The 17,495-nt window shown below is 42.7% G+C and overlaps 1 protein-coding gene across 1 annotated transcript in view; it reads right to left on the bottom strand.

Annotated features, from left to right (window-relative positions):
* GADL1 (glutamate decarboxylase like 1) overlaps nucleotides 1–17,495 on the bottom strand; it is a 362,052-nt gene that overhangs the window by 133,642 nt on the left and 210,915 nt on the right. Inside the window, exons 4-8 of the mRNA XM_004279681.4 lie at nucleotides 15,857–16,029; nucleotides 11,012–11,138; nucleotides 8,687–8,777; nucleotides 4,760–4,866; nucleotides 3,959–4,074 (exon numbers count right to left, since the gene is read on the bottom strand). Coding sequence (XP_004279729.1) covers nucleotides 3,959–4,074; nucleotides 4,760–4,866; nucleotides 8,687–8,777; nucleotides 11,012–11,138; nucleotides 15,857–16,009 — 594 coding nt within the window. The 5' untranslated portion in view covers nucleotides 16,010–16,029. The remainder of the gene's footprint in view (nucleotides 1–3,958; nucleotides 4,075–4,759; nucleotides 4,867–8,686; nucleotides 8,778–11,011; nucleotides 11,139–15,856; nucleotides 16,030–17,495) is intronic.

The raw sequence follows: 17,495 nt of genomic DNA, 5'->3' as shown, positions 1-17,495 counted from the left end.
ACTCATCCACAGAAGACACACAAATCTCAGTGGGCATTCATTTCTATAAAAGTAAGACGGCCAGTGTCCACAGGAAAGACAGAATTGCACTGAAGTTTTCCTTCCTGGTTCCAGTAAGGATTTCATCTGTGACCTTGGGTTTCTCAGTGAACCGCTGCTTTCCCCTCCTGTGGATTGTGTTCTGGACACTTGAAGTCCTATGATGCTGACTAGTTTGAAGTTCAAATTAGCTTCAGGTGGTGGGGTGAGCGGGGTTATGAATGTTATGCCTTAGGAAATAAAGGAATGTACAGGGACTTTTCCAAGAGCACGCAGCTGGTTCAATTCCTAAAGAGGCAGAGTCGGAATCCAGATGGACTACCTTACACCCTGCACAACATCCTGAAAAGCACCTGCTGGCCCGTGAATGCCTGCAATGCCATCCAAACTCAGGGCAGCCTCACCTAGAGAGCAGGGCCGTGATGGAGGGAGTCAGGCACCTCAGGTGCAAAATTTAAGGAGGTATGACCTTGAAACGTGGACTCTACACGTCTCACTTGCCTCATCCCAGCCTCGAATCTGTTAGTGAGGAACTATGACAACTGATCACTGGCCTGGGAGTGAAAAGGGTTTCTTTTCTCCCTCAGTTTTTAGTGGCAGACAATAATCACTACTTCATGCTAATTCCCAAAATGATTTGAATGACAACCCTAAGATTTCTATAAATGTAAGTAATTCATATCTAACTGCTAATCAGGCCACAATCTGTTCCTTTTATTACTTTTCTCCAAAAGCCCCCTTCTCTTTGGTTCCCGCTTGGCCTGGAGAGGCTACCTTAGATATGCTGACAGTCTAGGGGTCTCTGCTGTGATCTTCCTGGTCTCCACCAACAGCTGAATTACCGTGGACACCTGAAGTGTATGCAAAAACCCCTTTAGTGGCGAGTGCACATATTCTGCATTTGATGGTGCAAGGCAGAGATGGAGTAACTTACCCTGGTTCACCTGAGGCTGCAATAAAAACTGGAAAAGTAAGGCCACCTGATAAAACAATCTGGGAAAATAACCAGGGGGCCATGGGCCAACGCCTGAAAAAAAACAAGGGGGCTATAACAAAAAGATTAGCATAGGGTTTAGGATCTTTTAGGAAACACAGCTTTCTTTAATTCTTTTCTTTTTAACTCAGTAATGAATTGATTTGTTGTAAATAGTGGTACAGAGGTCCCTAAAATATGAATTAAAGTAATGCCAATGCTATGACTTGGGTCTCTTTGGCAGAGCAGGGAAAAGAAGGAGCTACAAAGAAGCGTATGGTGGCTGGGGTAAAATTCATATATTCAAGGCTACAGTGAGTTCAAAGTCATGGAATTTTTCTATGGAGTTCACTTTGTTGTGGACTGAATGTTTGAGTCCCCTCAAAATTCATGTGTGTTTAATCCCTGCCCCCCAATGTGATGGTCTCCAGGGCGAGACTCTGATGGGATGAGTGCCCTTGTAAGAAGAGGAAGGCAGGCCTCACTTTGACCACGAGCCTGGACGGAGGCAAGGCCATGTGAGCACAGAGGTTCACTCGCCAGGAAGCAGCTTCTCTCCAGACACCAGCACCTTGATCATGGACATCCCAGCCTCCAGAACTGTGAGAAATAGACGTCTGTTGTTTAGGCCGCCCACTCTATATTTTGCTAGAGCAGTCTGAGCAAACTAAGACACACATCTAGCTTGGTTTTCTGGCTCCATCCTCTGCTGGTCTGTTAGCCAAGGCATATATTTTACCTCTTTTCGCACCTATATCTCCACCGGAGATTTTAAAAAATACTTAGTTCTGGGTTCACAACTTTTCAATTTCTTTTCATTCCCAACTTGCCAGCTACACCTGTTACTGATCTTTCCCAGGCATAATCTTTATTTTAGGCTTCCATAGAAATTCTTCCCTCTTTCTGGAGCAATTATCCCAGAAAAGAACTCTGGTACATTTTAAACCAAATGAAGAACGAAAAAGGCAAAAGTAAAAGCACTGCACTGATAGGAGGCCCCCTATTTAATCAGCTTTCCAAGGCATGGAAATAGCAATTCTAATGCAGAGGGGCTCTGCATTTCTGATACACTAGGGTTCCTCCAACTGAAATACCAAGGATTGGAACCCGAGGGTTGGAACCAAAGTTTCCCAGGGCAGGAAAATTCTACTCCATAATCATTCCAAATAACCAAGCATTTTCCACAGATGTCCACATTCCCAAGCATTCTCCTCTTGCCACAGAATGAACATCTCATGAGGAAGGGCCTGGGGAGCTGAGGTCAGAATCTCAGACTAGATGACTCCTCCCAGCTGCCCCCAACTCAATGCCCACTTTGCCCTTAGCGCTGAACTAACCAGAACTCAGGCAGGGCAGGGGGAACACGCAGGGGTGGTCAGGTTCCTGCACCATTTATACTTTTGCCATAATAAAGTAACTTGCTCTTGAAAGAAAGTAACAGACACAGGAAAGTCCAGCTGGAATTAACAGAGAATTTTCAGAATTTGCCCACCTCACGTGTTTGACAGGAGACCTAGGATTATTGCAGAAGGTACAGGAGGGGACATGGGGAAGAAGCAGTGGTGGGATGGACCCCCAGAGGCCCCCACTGGAATCACAAAAATAAAAACAAAAAAAAGCATCCCTTCTAAGTAAGACTGCATATGAGCTGTGCTCTGCATTATTATTGCTGGGTCATTCTCCTCCTCCTATTACTACTAATAGCTAACGTTTTTGTCTATCTAGCATGTGCCAGATGCTACTTTACATGCTCTAACTCATTCAATCTTTGCAATAACCCACTAATCAATCAGTGCCTACTAAGTTCATGTCGCCACTGGGCTGCTTTAATGGCCCCAGACTGTTCACTGCTCCCTGCATCCAATCCCTTTTCCTGGTGGCTTTGCAGAGTCCCCTTAAGACGTGAAGTCTATTTTCCCATTTCTTGGATCTAGGTTCCTATATACAACTTATTTTACCAAGAAAATGAGGGAGAAATGACAATGTGCCAGTTCTGAGCCCAGGACTCAGGAGGCCCAGTGTGTGTCCATGCTGTTTTTTACCTGCAGCACTGTCATGACAACACACCTGGACTAGCCTGCTGGCGGATGAGAGACAAGTGGAGCATCACTGGGGTCAGTCCAGCCCAGCCACTCCCAGATCAGCCACTCGCCAGCCAAGCCCAGCAAAGAACAGCAGCACTGCCCAGCTATCTCCAAACTCGAGGGCAACAATATCTGGCTATAGTTCTATGCCACTGGGTTTTGGAGTAATTTGTTAGATATTAGAGCTAACTGATACACTCATTTTTATAAATTAGGAAACTGAGGCACAGAGGAATTAGCCAACTTACCCAAGGTCACTCAGATAGTAAGTAGTGGAGACAGGAATTGAATCCAGGCAGCCTAGTTGAAAGCCAATGCGCTCATCCACAATTGGACCTCCTACTTCAGTGGGGAGCACAGTGAGATAGGGGATCGTGGCAACATCCAACTGTGCGTGTGTGTGCGCGCGTGCGTGCACGTGATGTTCATTGTTACTGAATATCTCCCTTTCCTCTTGAAGAGCCCTTGTGTTAGCCATTCAAAGCAATCAATTTCACAAGGAAATGGGAGTAGAAGACATACCTGATATCAGTAGCAATCATCTAAGTTCTCAAAAATAAGACACTCAGAGATTCAAAGAAAGAGGTGGCACTTTCAAATTAAGTGTTCTCTTTTCTCTAAGAAAATGTTACAGGCTATAAATTTTAAATAAAGGTGATGTACAAAATTGGGTGGCCAGGGCTTACAATATCAAACCGATCAGAATTTCTTTTGGAATGAATACAACGTTGTACGTAGGCACGTGACTCACACATGGATGGGATAAGAGCACATCGGGAGCACCCAAACAAAAAAGCCCTCTTCATGATGTATTCATTCTCAGAAAATCTATATCTCATATCAAAAATAATTTGTTTTTTACCTCTGCCGATGTGAAAAAGATTAATCTTGGCAAGCCAGACAGCCCCTTTTCTTTAATATCAGGACAGTACTTGTATCTGGCTAAATTCATGGCATACATATTGGACACTGAACCACCTGCAAAAACAAAAACAGAAATATGTATAGCGTGACGTCCTTGTTCCCCAAGTGCCGGCTACGGTAGGAGGCATGGATGGCTGCGGGTGCACAAGCCTAATGACAAATTACTGTCAAAATCAAGGGAGCACCCCCCCCCAATCCCATTACTCTTACACACTTCCTCATCTCCAGTTCCAGAAGTTTTGGTCTATTCTCTCATTCCAGAGCTTTTCTAAACTAAGAGTTTCCATCTCTGGACTTAGGACGAGTATCCAAGTCTCCATAGTTAATAATATTCTTTCTGTCTGTCTCTAATCAATAAAATGACAATACATGCTCCTCCCTGGTTCCAAAGAAGGACTGTAGGAGAAATAAAATATGATTCAGGAAACTTCTCAAGTAAAATTAATTGATAAACTTGAAAAACGTATGATAGCCCTTCCTAACTTCCAGCAACAGATAAATTCGTGTTGGATATAAATCCAAAATTGTAGACATCTCATTTGTTAGCATGTATGTCACTTCTGTAGCATTTATGCAAAATATCGTCACTCTGGAGAAAGGCACAAGCTCGATTCTCCCCAAGTGGCATGATTAATATCCAAGTTTTTGTAATGTGGAAGTCTGTGGGGAGTTGTTCCTCAAATAAGGCATGAATAAAATTGTAGATGCTTTAATGGAGGCAATAACTAATTGTACTTACCTGGGTTAAATATTCCATCCCCTTCTTTCCAGCCAATAAATTCAATCATTTTCTTCAGAACCGCTTCTTCCACTAACAGAAACACTGGGGACACCTCATACGTATAACTAGATAGATATAAAAAACACTTCACTTCTATGACTAGAGTCAAACCATCCCTTTGGAGTCCCAAGAAATGCACACAGAGTTTTGTTAAACCAAGTGGCTGCTGAAGTGTGGGTAGAGTCTTTGGAAATGAATCCATCGGAAACAGAGAATACACAGTCTATGACAGCGCTGGTCATGGTTAGATAAATGTCAGTAGCTGGTGGCTTTAAGGATACTAGCTACTTTGCAGTCTTAATTTAGAGCAAACCTTCAATTTCATTGGGAGGATCAAAGCAGTGCACCTGGATTCTTTGTATTAGTCATGAACAGCGGCCGTTTAGCTCTTTGGTTGCTGGTTAAAGAAAAACCATTGTCATGGTAGCCAGGTTTATTAGGTTACTACCATGAATACCCTAGCAGTCAGCTCTAGAACTTGGGATTCCTCCACCACACTCCTGGGTTTGTACAAATGGCAAGAGCACGGTGGACATCTCTTATGATGCGATGATTTTACTACACAGTGCTACCTGGATCCCTGTCATGAAGGTTTGAGGCTCTGGGCTGGAATGCTGTCATTAGAGAGCATTGCTAAGTTAGCCCCTTTAGGAATGTCCTGTGGTGGTTCACACCTGATGACTGGTCCAGTTGGAGGTACAACTGGGCCTGGCCTTGGGGGCCCAGCTCCAGACCACACTGAAGGGCCAGGGTAGCTCCAGAGACGTCTGTGGGGTCAGCCGAGGTGGTCTTAGAGCCTACACAGTGGCTTGACTCCTATCTCTGCCCACTCCTGCTTCCTTCCCCTCCCTTCCCCTCCCTCAAACCCTGTTGACCCCAAGGGTTTCCCTTAATAAACATCCTACTCACTAAGCTCCATCTAGGGCAGCTGCCCAGGAATCCAGCCTGAAACAGTTACCATGTAATTTTATAACGTTTCTTTCTTTCTCCAGATAACTGGAGGGTGACTAATATGTATAATCTCCTTCTTGAACAATTAGGTGATTACCTTAAATTGAATCTGAATAAATATGTACTCTAAATATGTAAGCTAAGCAGACACATTTAAATTCATAGTCACGGAATTTAATGCAATTATGTTAACATCAGAAGGAAAAAAACTTTAGTAAAGAGGCAAAAAAAAAAAAAAAGGAAAAGAGAACACCTACTGTGTTATCACCTCCCTACCTGCCAAGCACTCTAAAGTTACATCATTTTTCAAACAATTTAGCTTCTATTTTCAACCATGCTAGGAAACCACTTTACACATATCAAAAGTGTGAAAAAAAAGTATATATATGTACGTGTACCTACAAATAAAAGTGAAATAATCATTCACTTTTTAGTAAGAAGAAAATACTATTAAACTTGTCTTTGAAAACTAGCTCAACTGTAAACCTAGAAATTGGCCTGGAGGTGGAGGAGAGGACAATACAGAATGCGCTCGTGGCTTCGTGAGATTTTGAGTGGACTCCTCAGCTTAGCAGCAATTTAATACTTCAAAAGCCTCTAAATATTTCAGTAAAAGAACCCAGATGAGGAGTTAGAAAGATCCCAGGACTTAAAAGGAGAGGTTCATGGGCTTCCCTGGTGGCGCAGTAGTTGAGAGTCCGCCTGCCAATGTAGGGGACACGGGTTCATGCCCCAGTCCGGGAAGATCCCACACGCCGCAGAGCGGCTGGGCCCGTGAGCCCTGGCCACTGAGCCTGCGCGTCCGGAACCTGTGCTCCGCAACGGGAGAGGCCACAACAGTGAGAGGCCCGCGTACCGCAAAAAAAAAAAGAGGTTCACAGAATTGTGTAATTTCACTATCTTTTCTACCACTTAACTCTTCTACCCATTGTAACCTGGTATCTGGTATTGTCTTGAATTATTCCACGAAAAATTCTGTAACTGAAGTCACCAATGACATCCATGTTGTTAATCCAAGGGACATTTTTAGTCTTTGTCTTAGTTAAACACTCTGCTCAACAATATATGACTCTGGACACACTCTCCTCCATGGCTCCCAGGTCTTCCCAGTGGATTTTCTCCTTCTTCTCTCTCCACTGTAGGCTTATTCTCCTCCTCCCAACCATGAACTATCAGATGCCCTCAAGGCCCAGGCCCGAGTCGTCTTCTCTCCTCACTCTATGCTGTCCTGCAGAAAGTGCTTCTCCATCTCCTGGTTTGTTTTTATTTAAAATATCTCCATCCTGCTCATTAAAATCACTTGCTGGGCTATGAAAATATATCAGTGCCTGGGACACATAGACAGAAATTCAGATTTAATTGGTCTGGGCTGGGACCCAGGTCTTAATATTAACCAAGTTCCTAGGTTGATTCTAAACAGCAGAAGGAGTTGAGAATCCCTAACTTTAGGAATCTCATCCATGCCCGCTACTGAAATTACCATCATTTGCCAGTAACACCTAAATTTATAACTTCCATATAAATATCAGAATTTCAGGCCCATATATATCTCAACTCACCAAGAGTATACTCTTAAATATTTCAAAGTTACTGCAAATGCAAATGTTCACAATTGAAAACTGAATTACTGCTCTTGCCTTTTCAACCATATACTTGAAAATTGGTCCCTCTTCCGGTGCTTCTTATCTCAGTGAGTGACATGACCAACAACCCAGCTATTAAAGCCAGAAACCCAGGCATCATCTTATAAACCTCCCTCTTGTTCCCATTTCCAAGATCCAGTATATTATCCAGTTCTTTCTGTTTTATCTTCCAAAGACATTTTTCCCCCTCTATTCCTACCACTTCTGTCTAAATCCAAGCAACTATCATCTCTTACCTGACCAAAGTAATGCCATCCTAATGGGTCTCCTCCAATCCATTCTCCATATTTCCAGTGATCTTTTTACTAAGCAAATGTCACCTAGTGATGTGGAAACCTTCAATGGCTTTTCATTGTACTTAGAATAACTCATAAATGTGGCCCACTGGGCCCTGCATGTCTGGCTCCAATCTTGTCCTCCATGACACCCCCCATAACTTTCTCAGCTACACCCACCCTGACTTTTCGGTTCATAGCACATGCCATGCTGTCTCTTGTCATAGAGTCTTTGAACATCTGTTCCCTCTGGAACCCATCCCTCCTCTTTTCACCTAGTTAACTTTCATTCTTTCTTCAGCACTTAGCCGTCACTTCCTCAGAGAAGACTTCCCTCAGTGCCCAATAAGGAAAACTTGTCCCATTTATATTTATAGCATCATGCACCTCTCCTTCATTTGAAAATAATACATTAACTTGTGTAGATCATTTTGATTAATTTTTTTTTTTTTGCGGTATGCTGGCCTCTCACTGCTGTGGCCTCTCCCCTTGCGGAGCACAGGTTCCAGACGCGCAGGCTCAGCGGCCATGGCTCACGGGCCCAGCCGCTCCGCGGCATGTGGGATCTTCCCGGACCAGGGCACGAACCCGTGTCCCCTGCATTGGCAGGCGGACTCTCAATCACTGCGCCACCAGGGAAGTCCCATTTTGATTAATTTGCATGCATCTCTTATATCACTAGATTATTTGCTTCATGGAGGCAAAGCGGAGGTTTGTTTTTACACAAAGTATCTCTCCAGCACCTTAGCACAGACATGGCTTTTCATGCAGGAATGAGTTCCTAATCAATTTTCTCATCTGTTAAGTGGAGATAATTCCTGCCTTACGCATCTCACAGTACCACTATCGATCAAACTGTTCTTTGAATACTGCAAAGTGTCATAAGACTATTCCATTATTTATGATGACACTGCACAAATGAAACCATTAAATAGAAGTTCATGAAATAAAATTTCACCTACTTAACAAAATCTCTAATCCATATTCCTTGTAAAATTCCATTTAAAGGTACTCACACACTTGGGTTTAATGCTTCTGTCATAAATCTGGCCACCAAAGAGTAATAATCAAGTCCAGCATATAACTGGTTGAAAAATCTTGGATGGTCTGTAAATTGAAACAGAATATTAATCTACACAGCAGTAAAAAAGAAAGAAAACTATCGACAGAATAACATAAGTGACTCCTTCAGACAATGTAAGCAGCTGGATACAAGGAGTATACAATGCATGATTCCACTTATATGACGTTCAATATGGGGCAAAGCTGATCTGTGGAGACAGAGAGTAGAATCCTGGGTACCTTTGGCAAGGAGATATTGATTAGGAAGGGGCTTGAGGGAGCCTCTGGAGTCCCAGGAATGGTGTATATCTTGCTCTGGGTGATGGTCACTTACACGCAGATATGTACAAATTCACTGAGCTGAGCACCTGAGGTTTTCCACTTTCCTGAATGTAAATTATACCTCAATTTAAAAAAAGCATTTAAAATATTGTCATGTACAAGGGAAACAAATGTTGAAGACCCATTTCATAGCCCTGTCTACTGAACAATATGTTTCTAAGCAGAACTTGAGTACTCTTTTGAGAGCTTTGCTTTACCTGTTTCTTTTTAAATACAACCCAGACCCAAACCAGAACCTTGAGAGATGGATTATTTGAGCAGTTTGTCCACATATCAAAGCCTGCTGCTACCTTTACCTTCTAAAAATATCGATGTTAATTTCCCTAATTTAAACACATTTCACTCACCAACAGGGTTCACTTCAGGCTCCTGGCAGTGAGTGGCCTTTTAATTTTTCAGATTGGGCCATTTTTTATAGTGCAACTGGCATCGTGTTGATGGAGTACGACGTGACTCATCATGCAGCTTACATAAACTTTCTGATTCAATGCACTTCAAAGGCAGTTGCCTTTAAGGCTCGAAAAACTTCAGTTCCAACTTTCTATTTTTTTCCCTCCTATAAAAGGTCTCATAAAGGTTCTTGGCTTTACACAGTGTGAATATTCACACCAAACCCCCGGCTAACGGCTGGCTTGACATTCTCAATCATAGGAAGCCCAGTGTGACAAAGAATAAAGAGGCAGGAGGCCTATTTCTAAATTTGGGTATTTGTGAATCATTTTAGTTAGTGACCTCTCATTGCAACTCACCACATTTAGTTTTGGGGTTTTTTTCTCTTGAAACCAGTTCAATGAAAAACAAAAGTCTCAGAAGAAAATGTCTTTTCGTATAAAACGTGGCAAACTTCCTCTATTCTGGCAAAGAAAACCAGACATCGCTACAAGTAATTTTAATAAGATTTTTTTTTAGTTCCGCGTTAATTTATGATTGATTTCCATGGTAACTTTATGGAAAGTATCCAGTAAACTGAAAAATCTACTGCATTAAATGTCATTCTACACTTCCGACATGCACTGTAATAATGAGATATGTATCTCTGCTTTTGAAATGCTAACTGGTTTTTTGATATATACACCAGACTTTCCCAAGGGAATATAAACCAATTATTTTTAGCCAGGATTTTATTATGTTCTTTCCACTAAATTTAGTTCGGTGTCAGAACTCACAAGGCATAATGTCTGTATGGTCTTAAGCACTAGATTACCTTTATATCACACTGAGAAATGCATATTTTGGAAAGTTATTCTTCTACTTCTGACACTTATTCACTGGGTATACAGGATATTAACAGTCAATTGGAATAGGACTTAAGCACAAGACAAATATCATGTTACTGCATTTACAAAAGATCACAGTGGTTAAGCATTATTGTGAAACTATCAGAGCAAAAACTCCCCATGCATTCATTTTCTTATACCTTCCAAAAGGTTTTTATCTTTTGATCCTGCTAGATTTGATCAAATAATTTGGTACTTGCCAACTGCCAAGAGTACTTTACAAATAAATCTATCCCTGTTTATAGTAAAGACACCCTCTTGAACATTTTGGGGGGCCATATTCTGGGTGATCAAGATTTAAAATCCCTTAACAACTTCTAAAATCAAAATACTGTTTATCAGTTTGGACCAACAAAAGAAATGATAAGTAGCAGTCATGATACTGCTACTTATCAGGAGGATGAGGATTGCTGAAGAGGAGATAATATTTACATATGACCACTAACCATCAGTTTTTCTATCAACCTACCTTTGGCCTTGACAAATCTATTTTACGGATTAGATGGACCATTGTCAAAACATCAGAACCACTATTTTTGATCCAGCTTTCTCATCCCATAAACAGTGCCCTAGTCGCCTTTACTGTGAGGTAAATACAGGCTTAAGAAAATGGAAGAACGTGTTAGAGGCACGGATCAAGGGAGTCAGTGAAGTTCTTACTGGTCTTGACGCTGTAGCGTATGACGTCCTGGCAGAGTTCCAACAGCCGGTGGTGTGGCTCTCCTGTGTCCCTCAGCTCCAAGTCGAGGAGCTGTTTCAGCTGTTCAGGGGGCCGCCACTCACAGACCTAGAGATTCGGCAATGGCACAGTTAACTGGGCACCTGCTAGAGCCAGGTGTGGAGAGGATGTCAGAAGCGTGGCCCCTACCCTTGTGAAGCTTCCAGACAAGTGAGAGAGAGAGAGATTTAACCTGCAGCCATAGTTCCCTGTGACCAGAGCTATGATGGTAAAGCAGATGTTGTTGGAGCAAAGGAGGGACCCCATCTTACATTTGGGAAGATGTCCTGGAGGAACTGACATCTAAGTTGTGACATAAAATAAGAGTGGGATGAACCAAGCAAAGATTAAGGGATGGGGTCATGCAAGGGGCCCTCTAGGTGGGAGGAACAGCACAGGCAAAGCTGAGATATAAGGGCACCCACAGCCCTTCTGAAGAGTGAAGTCCGTTGGTGTGGCTTGAACACAGAGCCTGGGGGAGGGAGGGAGAAGTGAAGTTTGGCTCCCGGCATAACTCCTAAATTGTCTCTCTGCTTGTCCCCTGGCCCCATACAATCTACTCTCAACCAGGCAGCCAGAATCCAGAATGCTCCTCTTGTATATGAGCCACGGTCTCCCCTCTGCTCAAACACCTCTGATGGCTCCTCATTCTTTCAAAGTAAAAGCCTACGTCCTTATAATGACCTAAAACGATCCTGTACAACCTCCTTTCCTGGTGGCACTGCTTTCCTCCCAGCTGACTCCGCTCCCACAACCTGGCCTCCTTTCTGTTTCTTAAAAGACCAGGCACATTCCCACCTTTGGGTCTTTGCCCTCAGCCTGGAATGACCCCCCCCTCCAAATATCCTCATCACTAACTTCCTCACTTCATCCAAAACCCTTCTCAAATGTCACTTTCTCAATGACAGCAATCCTGAGTCCTTATTTAAAATCCCAGGCTGCACATTACCCCAGCTCTAGCAATTCCCCCCAACTGTTTCTTCTTTTCCTTCTTCCATAGCACCTGTCACCTTCCAGTGTGCTGCGTAATTCATTTATGATATCCTACACAATCTCCATGAGAGCAGACATATCAGTCACTTTGCTCACCGATCCCAAGTAACTAACATGGCCTGCCATAACAAGAGGTTATCAACAAAGATGTGTTGAATGAATGAATGAATGAAGAGATAAACAAGGCTCAGATTGTGACAGGCTTTGTGTGGCATGTTACAGAGTTTGAACATGGCTCTAGAAAAACTGTTATGTTTTGGACAGGGGGATTATATGATCATATTTGTGTTTTAGACAATAGCTTTGGTTGCTATATGGAGATTCCAAATAAAATGGGAAATAAGAGGTTACTCTAATAAACCAGGCAAGAGAAGGTAGTAGTCTGGATGAGGCTAGCTGCTTTGGGAATGAAGCATATCTGGAGATTTTGAAAATGCACCATCAATAGAACTGAGAAAGCTGTAGCACATCAAGGATGAGGGAGAGCAATGAGCCAAAGGCCATCCTGAGGTTTCCAGCTTGCACACGGGTTGATGGTGGATGGGGTGGGGTGGGGATGATGATTTTGGGGCACATTTAGTCCAAGGCACCTTCAGGACACCCAAAAGGGGTGTAGCAGTTGGACTGAAGCTCTTGTAAAAGATCAGGAACAGAGTTCCAGGCATCCATTATAATATGACACAGGTGACACAGCTCAGAGGGAACCTACAGGAAGAGGGGAAGGCGCAGGGTCTCACCTGGGCGGTGCCAACGCATGAGAAATGGTCAAAGGGAGAGGAGCTCAGTTGTGAGTTGGAGGACAAGCCAGGGAGGCAGGGAGAATCCCAGGAGAGTTTTGTGCTACTAAACAAAGGAAGAAGGATGCTTGAAGGAGGAGACGGTCATCACTGTCAAATCCTACTGAGAAGCCGACTTAGACAAAGCCTGAGAAGTGCTCCTGTGATTTATCGACAAGGAGGTGTCCTTGGCAAGAGCATTTGACTAAGGGAGGTGGGAGTGGAGGCCAGATTGTGTGAAGTGAGGATGTAGGAGGTGAGGAAGTAGAGGGAGGGGGGCAGTGTTGACAATCTTTAAAAAGTTTCGCTGTGGAGGGGAGGAGAGAGACAGGGGGGCCTCCAGGGAATAAAGACCAGCATGTGGGAGGCTGGGGAAAGCAAGAGGAAATACCAAGTCATGCGAGAGGTATGAAATCAAACTCTCAGCTTAGAACCAAAATGGGCAGAAGTAAATCAAATGGGCTGAGCCCATCAAAAGGAAGGACTATGGGTTCATGTAACGTGGATGAATCTCCAGCACATTTTGCTGAGAGAAAATAGCAAGACTCCAAAGGCTACTTGTGATATGATTCCATCTACCTTACCTTCAGAAAAGGCAAAAACCACAAGGACAAAAACAAAAAACAAAAAACCCACAGATCAGTGATTACCAGGGGCTAGAGGTGAGGGGAGCGGTTGACTATGGAGGGGCACAGGGAAATAAGGGGGGTGATGGACCTTAATCTGTATCTTAATTCTGTTCATGGTTACAAGACTTGTCAAAACTCATAGAACTGCACACCAAAAGGAATACATTTGACTGAATGTAAATTACAGCCCAATTAAAAAACAAACAAACAAACAAAAAAAAAAAGTGGCTGATAAAAAGTGTCTATCAAAGAGGGTGCTAGTAATAATCATCTATGTGTGGGGACCCATCCTATCCTCAGGTCACCTTTGAAAGGGGACTTGTTGAATCTCTGACCAAGTAGGCTAAGTCAGCAGCATAAAATCCTCACCTCCCTCTCCCAACCTCAACATAACTTTCAAGCCAGCTTCATATGGATGCATGTCTACTATACTGCAATGGGCTTGGGGTTGCTTAATGGACAACTTAGGGTCTTAAGCCTACCCTTCTCATCCTACCTCCCATTAGGGCCCTGTATGAGCCCTTCTTTCTAGATGAAGGGTCCTCTTAGTGTATTAAATACCTTATCCTATTACAACTCTCTCTCTATCATTTACCTCCCGCTTTCTTCAACACACCTGTGCTGACTTCTCTCTGTCCATCAAAACCTTACTTCACCTTCAGACTCTGCATCAAAGTTCAAGGTGCCCACTCCTCAGTGAAATCCCCAAACTCTGCCCAAATCACGCAGCATTTATCACATTCTTATTGGGATCCCCTGTTCTCTATCCCAACAAAAACTTGTTCTCCCAATGAGATTAAAATTCTGTTCAAAGCTGAACCTTTTTCTTACTTTTCTTAATATCCCCCAGGCCCAAATGTAATGCTTTACCCTTAGCTAACACTCAGTTAATATTTAATGACTGAATAAAGGCCGATATAAACAAAGTTCCAGGGGAGTAGTTTACTCCAAAGTAAAGCAGGTCCAAAATATTCCCCAAGTACAAAGAAGACAGGAAAATATGCAATTATAAGTACATATCAGGAAACACTTCCAGTGACTTTGCCTTGACTTTAACCATTCCAAGATCATGGGTCATTTCTATTTTCCTATTAGTTTTCCCGAACGCATGTTACCAAAAATTCAGCATACCACTTCACATTCAAAATTATTTTTTTAAATGACATTTATTTCTCCTGATAAAATTGAAATGAAAATCTCTCCCTCCATTTCCTGATAATCTGATTCCAGTATGAAAGGTGATCAATGTGAGAGAGGTTAATTTTGAGATTTTAAGAGACGTATGGAGGAATCATTAAAAGCACAAACTCTGGGCTTCCCTGGTGGCGCAGTGGTTGAGAGTCTGCCTGCTGATGCAGGGGACACGGGCTCTTGCCCCGGTCCGGGAAGACCCCACATGCCACGGAGCGGCTGGGCCCGTGAGCCATGGCTGCTGAGCCTGCGCGTCCGGAGCCTGTGCTCCGCAATGGGAGAGGCCACAGCAGTGAGAGGCCCAAGTACCGCAAAAAAAAAAAAAAAAAAAGCACAAACTCTGAAGCCAGGCTGCCTGGAGTTTAGTATCAGCTCTGAGACTTGCTAGCATGTACTTTGGGGCAACATACTTGACCTCTTGTGCCACATTTTTTCCCTTGTCTCTAAAATGGAGTTAATAAATAGCACCTGCATCTTAGGGGTCTTTAATGATTAACTACACAAACACATGGATTAAATACACAAATGCGTATGGAATAGTTCTTAGAATATCACCTGGCACGTAGTAAGTACTGTTAAGAATAGATGTTATTAGTGGTAATTCCAATATCAATTTGCATCTGAATTTGGGTCTGAATTTGAAACCTAGAACCAGTCATTGGTACCAGTCAGAAGTCAGACTTCACAACCCAAGATTTCTAGTCTGAGCTCAGACAAGGTCCTGGTAAAGACCCTCAGATAAATTTTTAAACTTTTCACACTTTTTCTACCTTCTGCTTGGTTTTCCCTAGTAACATAAAGAATATGCGCAAGAAAATGGAAAGCAGAGTGTGCTTTGGAGAGTGTAGAAAGCAGATCATTGGGTGGTTTATAACCTATATTGTTATCTGGGGTGAAAGCTTCATCCTGTGCTTCACAGCCTTACCTGGTTAAACTCTGGGTCTCAGCCAATTTCCTGACACATGCTGGGTGGCAAAGTAAAAGTCAACCCTCCCAGGAAAACAGAGATTGGGTGGGGTTCTGGAGGCGGGGATGGGGTGGGGAGTAGATACAAACTTTGGTATCTGGGCATCCCCTTGAAACAAAGGTATAGAGGAAATGAAAGCATGATTCCCATTTCCCTTACGTCTAGCCAGCCAGGTTTGGTTAAAACCTATCTTTCGCATTCTTAGCGTTCTTTATAGGTTTTTATATTTACCTTCTCATTGATGTCTGTAGCCTTCAAAACCACCTCTTCCATTATTAGTCTACAGGCCTCTTCGACAAATTTTTCTCCTGCTTTTGCATCTGTTGTGGGGCCATTCAGTATGACTCCATCCACGAAAACAGTGTTCTTCCTGCTGGGAACCATCTCTTGTGGATCGATATCTCCTGGAAGCACACAATCAAACCATGTTTGAGAGATAATCTAATTCGAGCACAGAACAAAACACAGGGGAAATGGCTCACCGTCCCACCTTCAAAGGGCATACCTTCTTTTAATACATTTGAGGCATTGAAGCTGACAGCTTCTTATGGTGCCCAATGGCATGACAGAGTTAAAGAAAGAAAGTTCCATTTTCCATTCCTGCAGCATCTTGTTTAGCATCAGGGAGCGTGGAGGAGCTCAAGCAACATAAATTCAACCCATTTTACTCACTCATACAAACATCTTTCAGACACATGTACAAAAAGATCTTTGTAAACACAAGCCCATGTCTAGTTCGTGGGCACACACTCTCTTGTAATTTAAGGATGACCATACCTTTCCTTTTCATAAGTCATTCCTAAAGAAGAAGAAGTAATGTCAACATGCCTTTTCTCTTAACTTTACGTTTTAAGCCTGTGATTAAATGCCCTTCTGCCTTGTCTATGAAACCCCTCGTTAAACCCACTCGGCCATTTCCTACTGAGAGAAGGAGAAAAGAATGTGAGCAGTGTCGCAATTCCTGTAAACCCGTATTTATAACACCTTTAAACTTTTCAAACTTGCAATTTAGGCAGAAGGATGGAGCAGGACATTTTCAGGACTGGACAGTTGCCAGTCAGTGACTAAAGGTTAAAAGTCAACATGGAAATCTATATCTGAGAATAAAGGTTACTGCCTACCCAAAATAGCCCTCCTCCAAAATAATTCTGGCAACTTAATCCAGATATTCAACCAATATCTGCCTCAAGCTCTGACTCGACTGTGTTCTCTTTTTCTGATCACTATCCCTTTCCTCCTTATAATGTATATGTTCACTGAGTTGTGGAAATTTACAGAAACAATTTTTAAAAGTATTTTTCAGCACCTCAGCTAGCACAGCACCTCACTTATTCTTTGTAAATACACCTTAAATATGCTGATGGTCTGTATTTCAACATTTTTATACTTATTGAGGGTTCTAACTGTATTAACAGTTATTATACCCTGGAGCCCATCTTCTCCTCGCAGTTAAATGTTTGGTACAATTCCGTGGTTTCCTAAACCCTTTAATTCTGTGACTGGCAAACTCAAATGGTGTCCACGAAGACAGATAAAAATGTCACCAGAAGATTCCCCAATTTGAGAAAGATAGAATCTGTAGCAAAGGATCGATCTTTTATCCTCACACCCAAGGGTAAACCATTCAGAGCTCCCACGATGAATTTCAGTTCCATCCTTCACTTTCACTTATGTTTCACTTGAAAAGATGTATTTGACTTGGTTTAGGACAAATGGTGAAGCCCTGGAGTTGAGCTTTTGGATGGAAATGCTCTACACCTAAAGGCACTTTCCTCCCCCCAAATTTTAGGTCGTAAAAATAAATTGGAAAAGAGGGCAATTATTCAGGGAACCCTGGTTATGTAAGTGGGCAGTGCTATTATTAAGCACA

Source organism: Orcinus orca, chromosome 10 (assembly GCF_937001465.1).
Source record: "Orcinus orca chromosome 10, mOrcOrc1.1, whole genome shotgun sequence".
Classification (NCBI taxonomy): Eukaryota; Metazoa; Chordata; class Mammalia; order Artiodactyla; family Delphinidae; genus Orcinus; species Orcinus orca.
The sequence above is the reverse complement of the archived record's forward strand: the minus strand, read 5'-3'. Positions and strand labels throughout refer to the sequence as shown.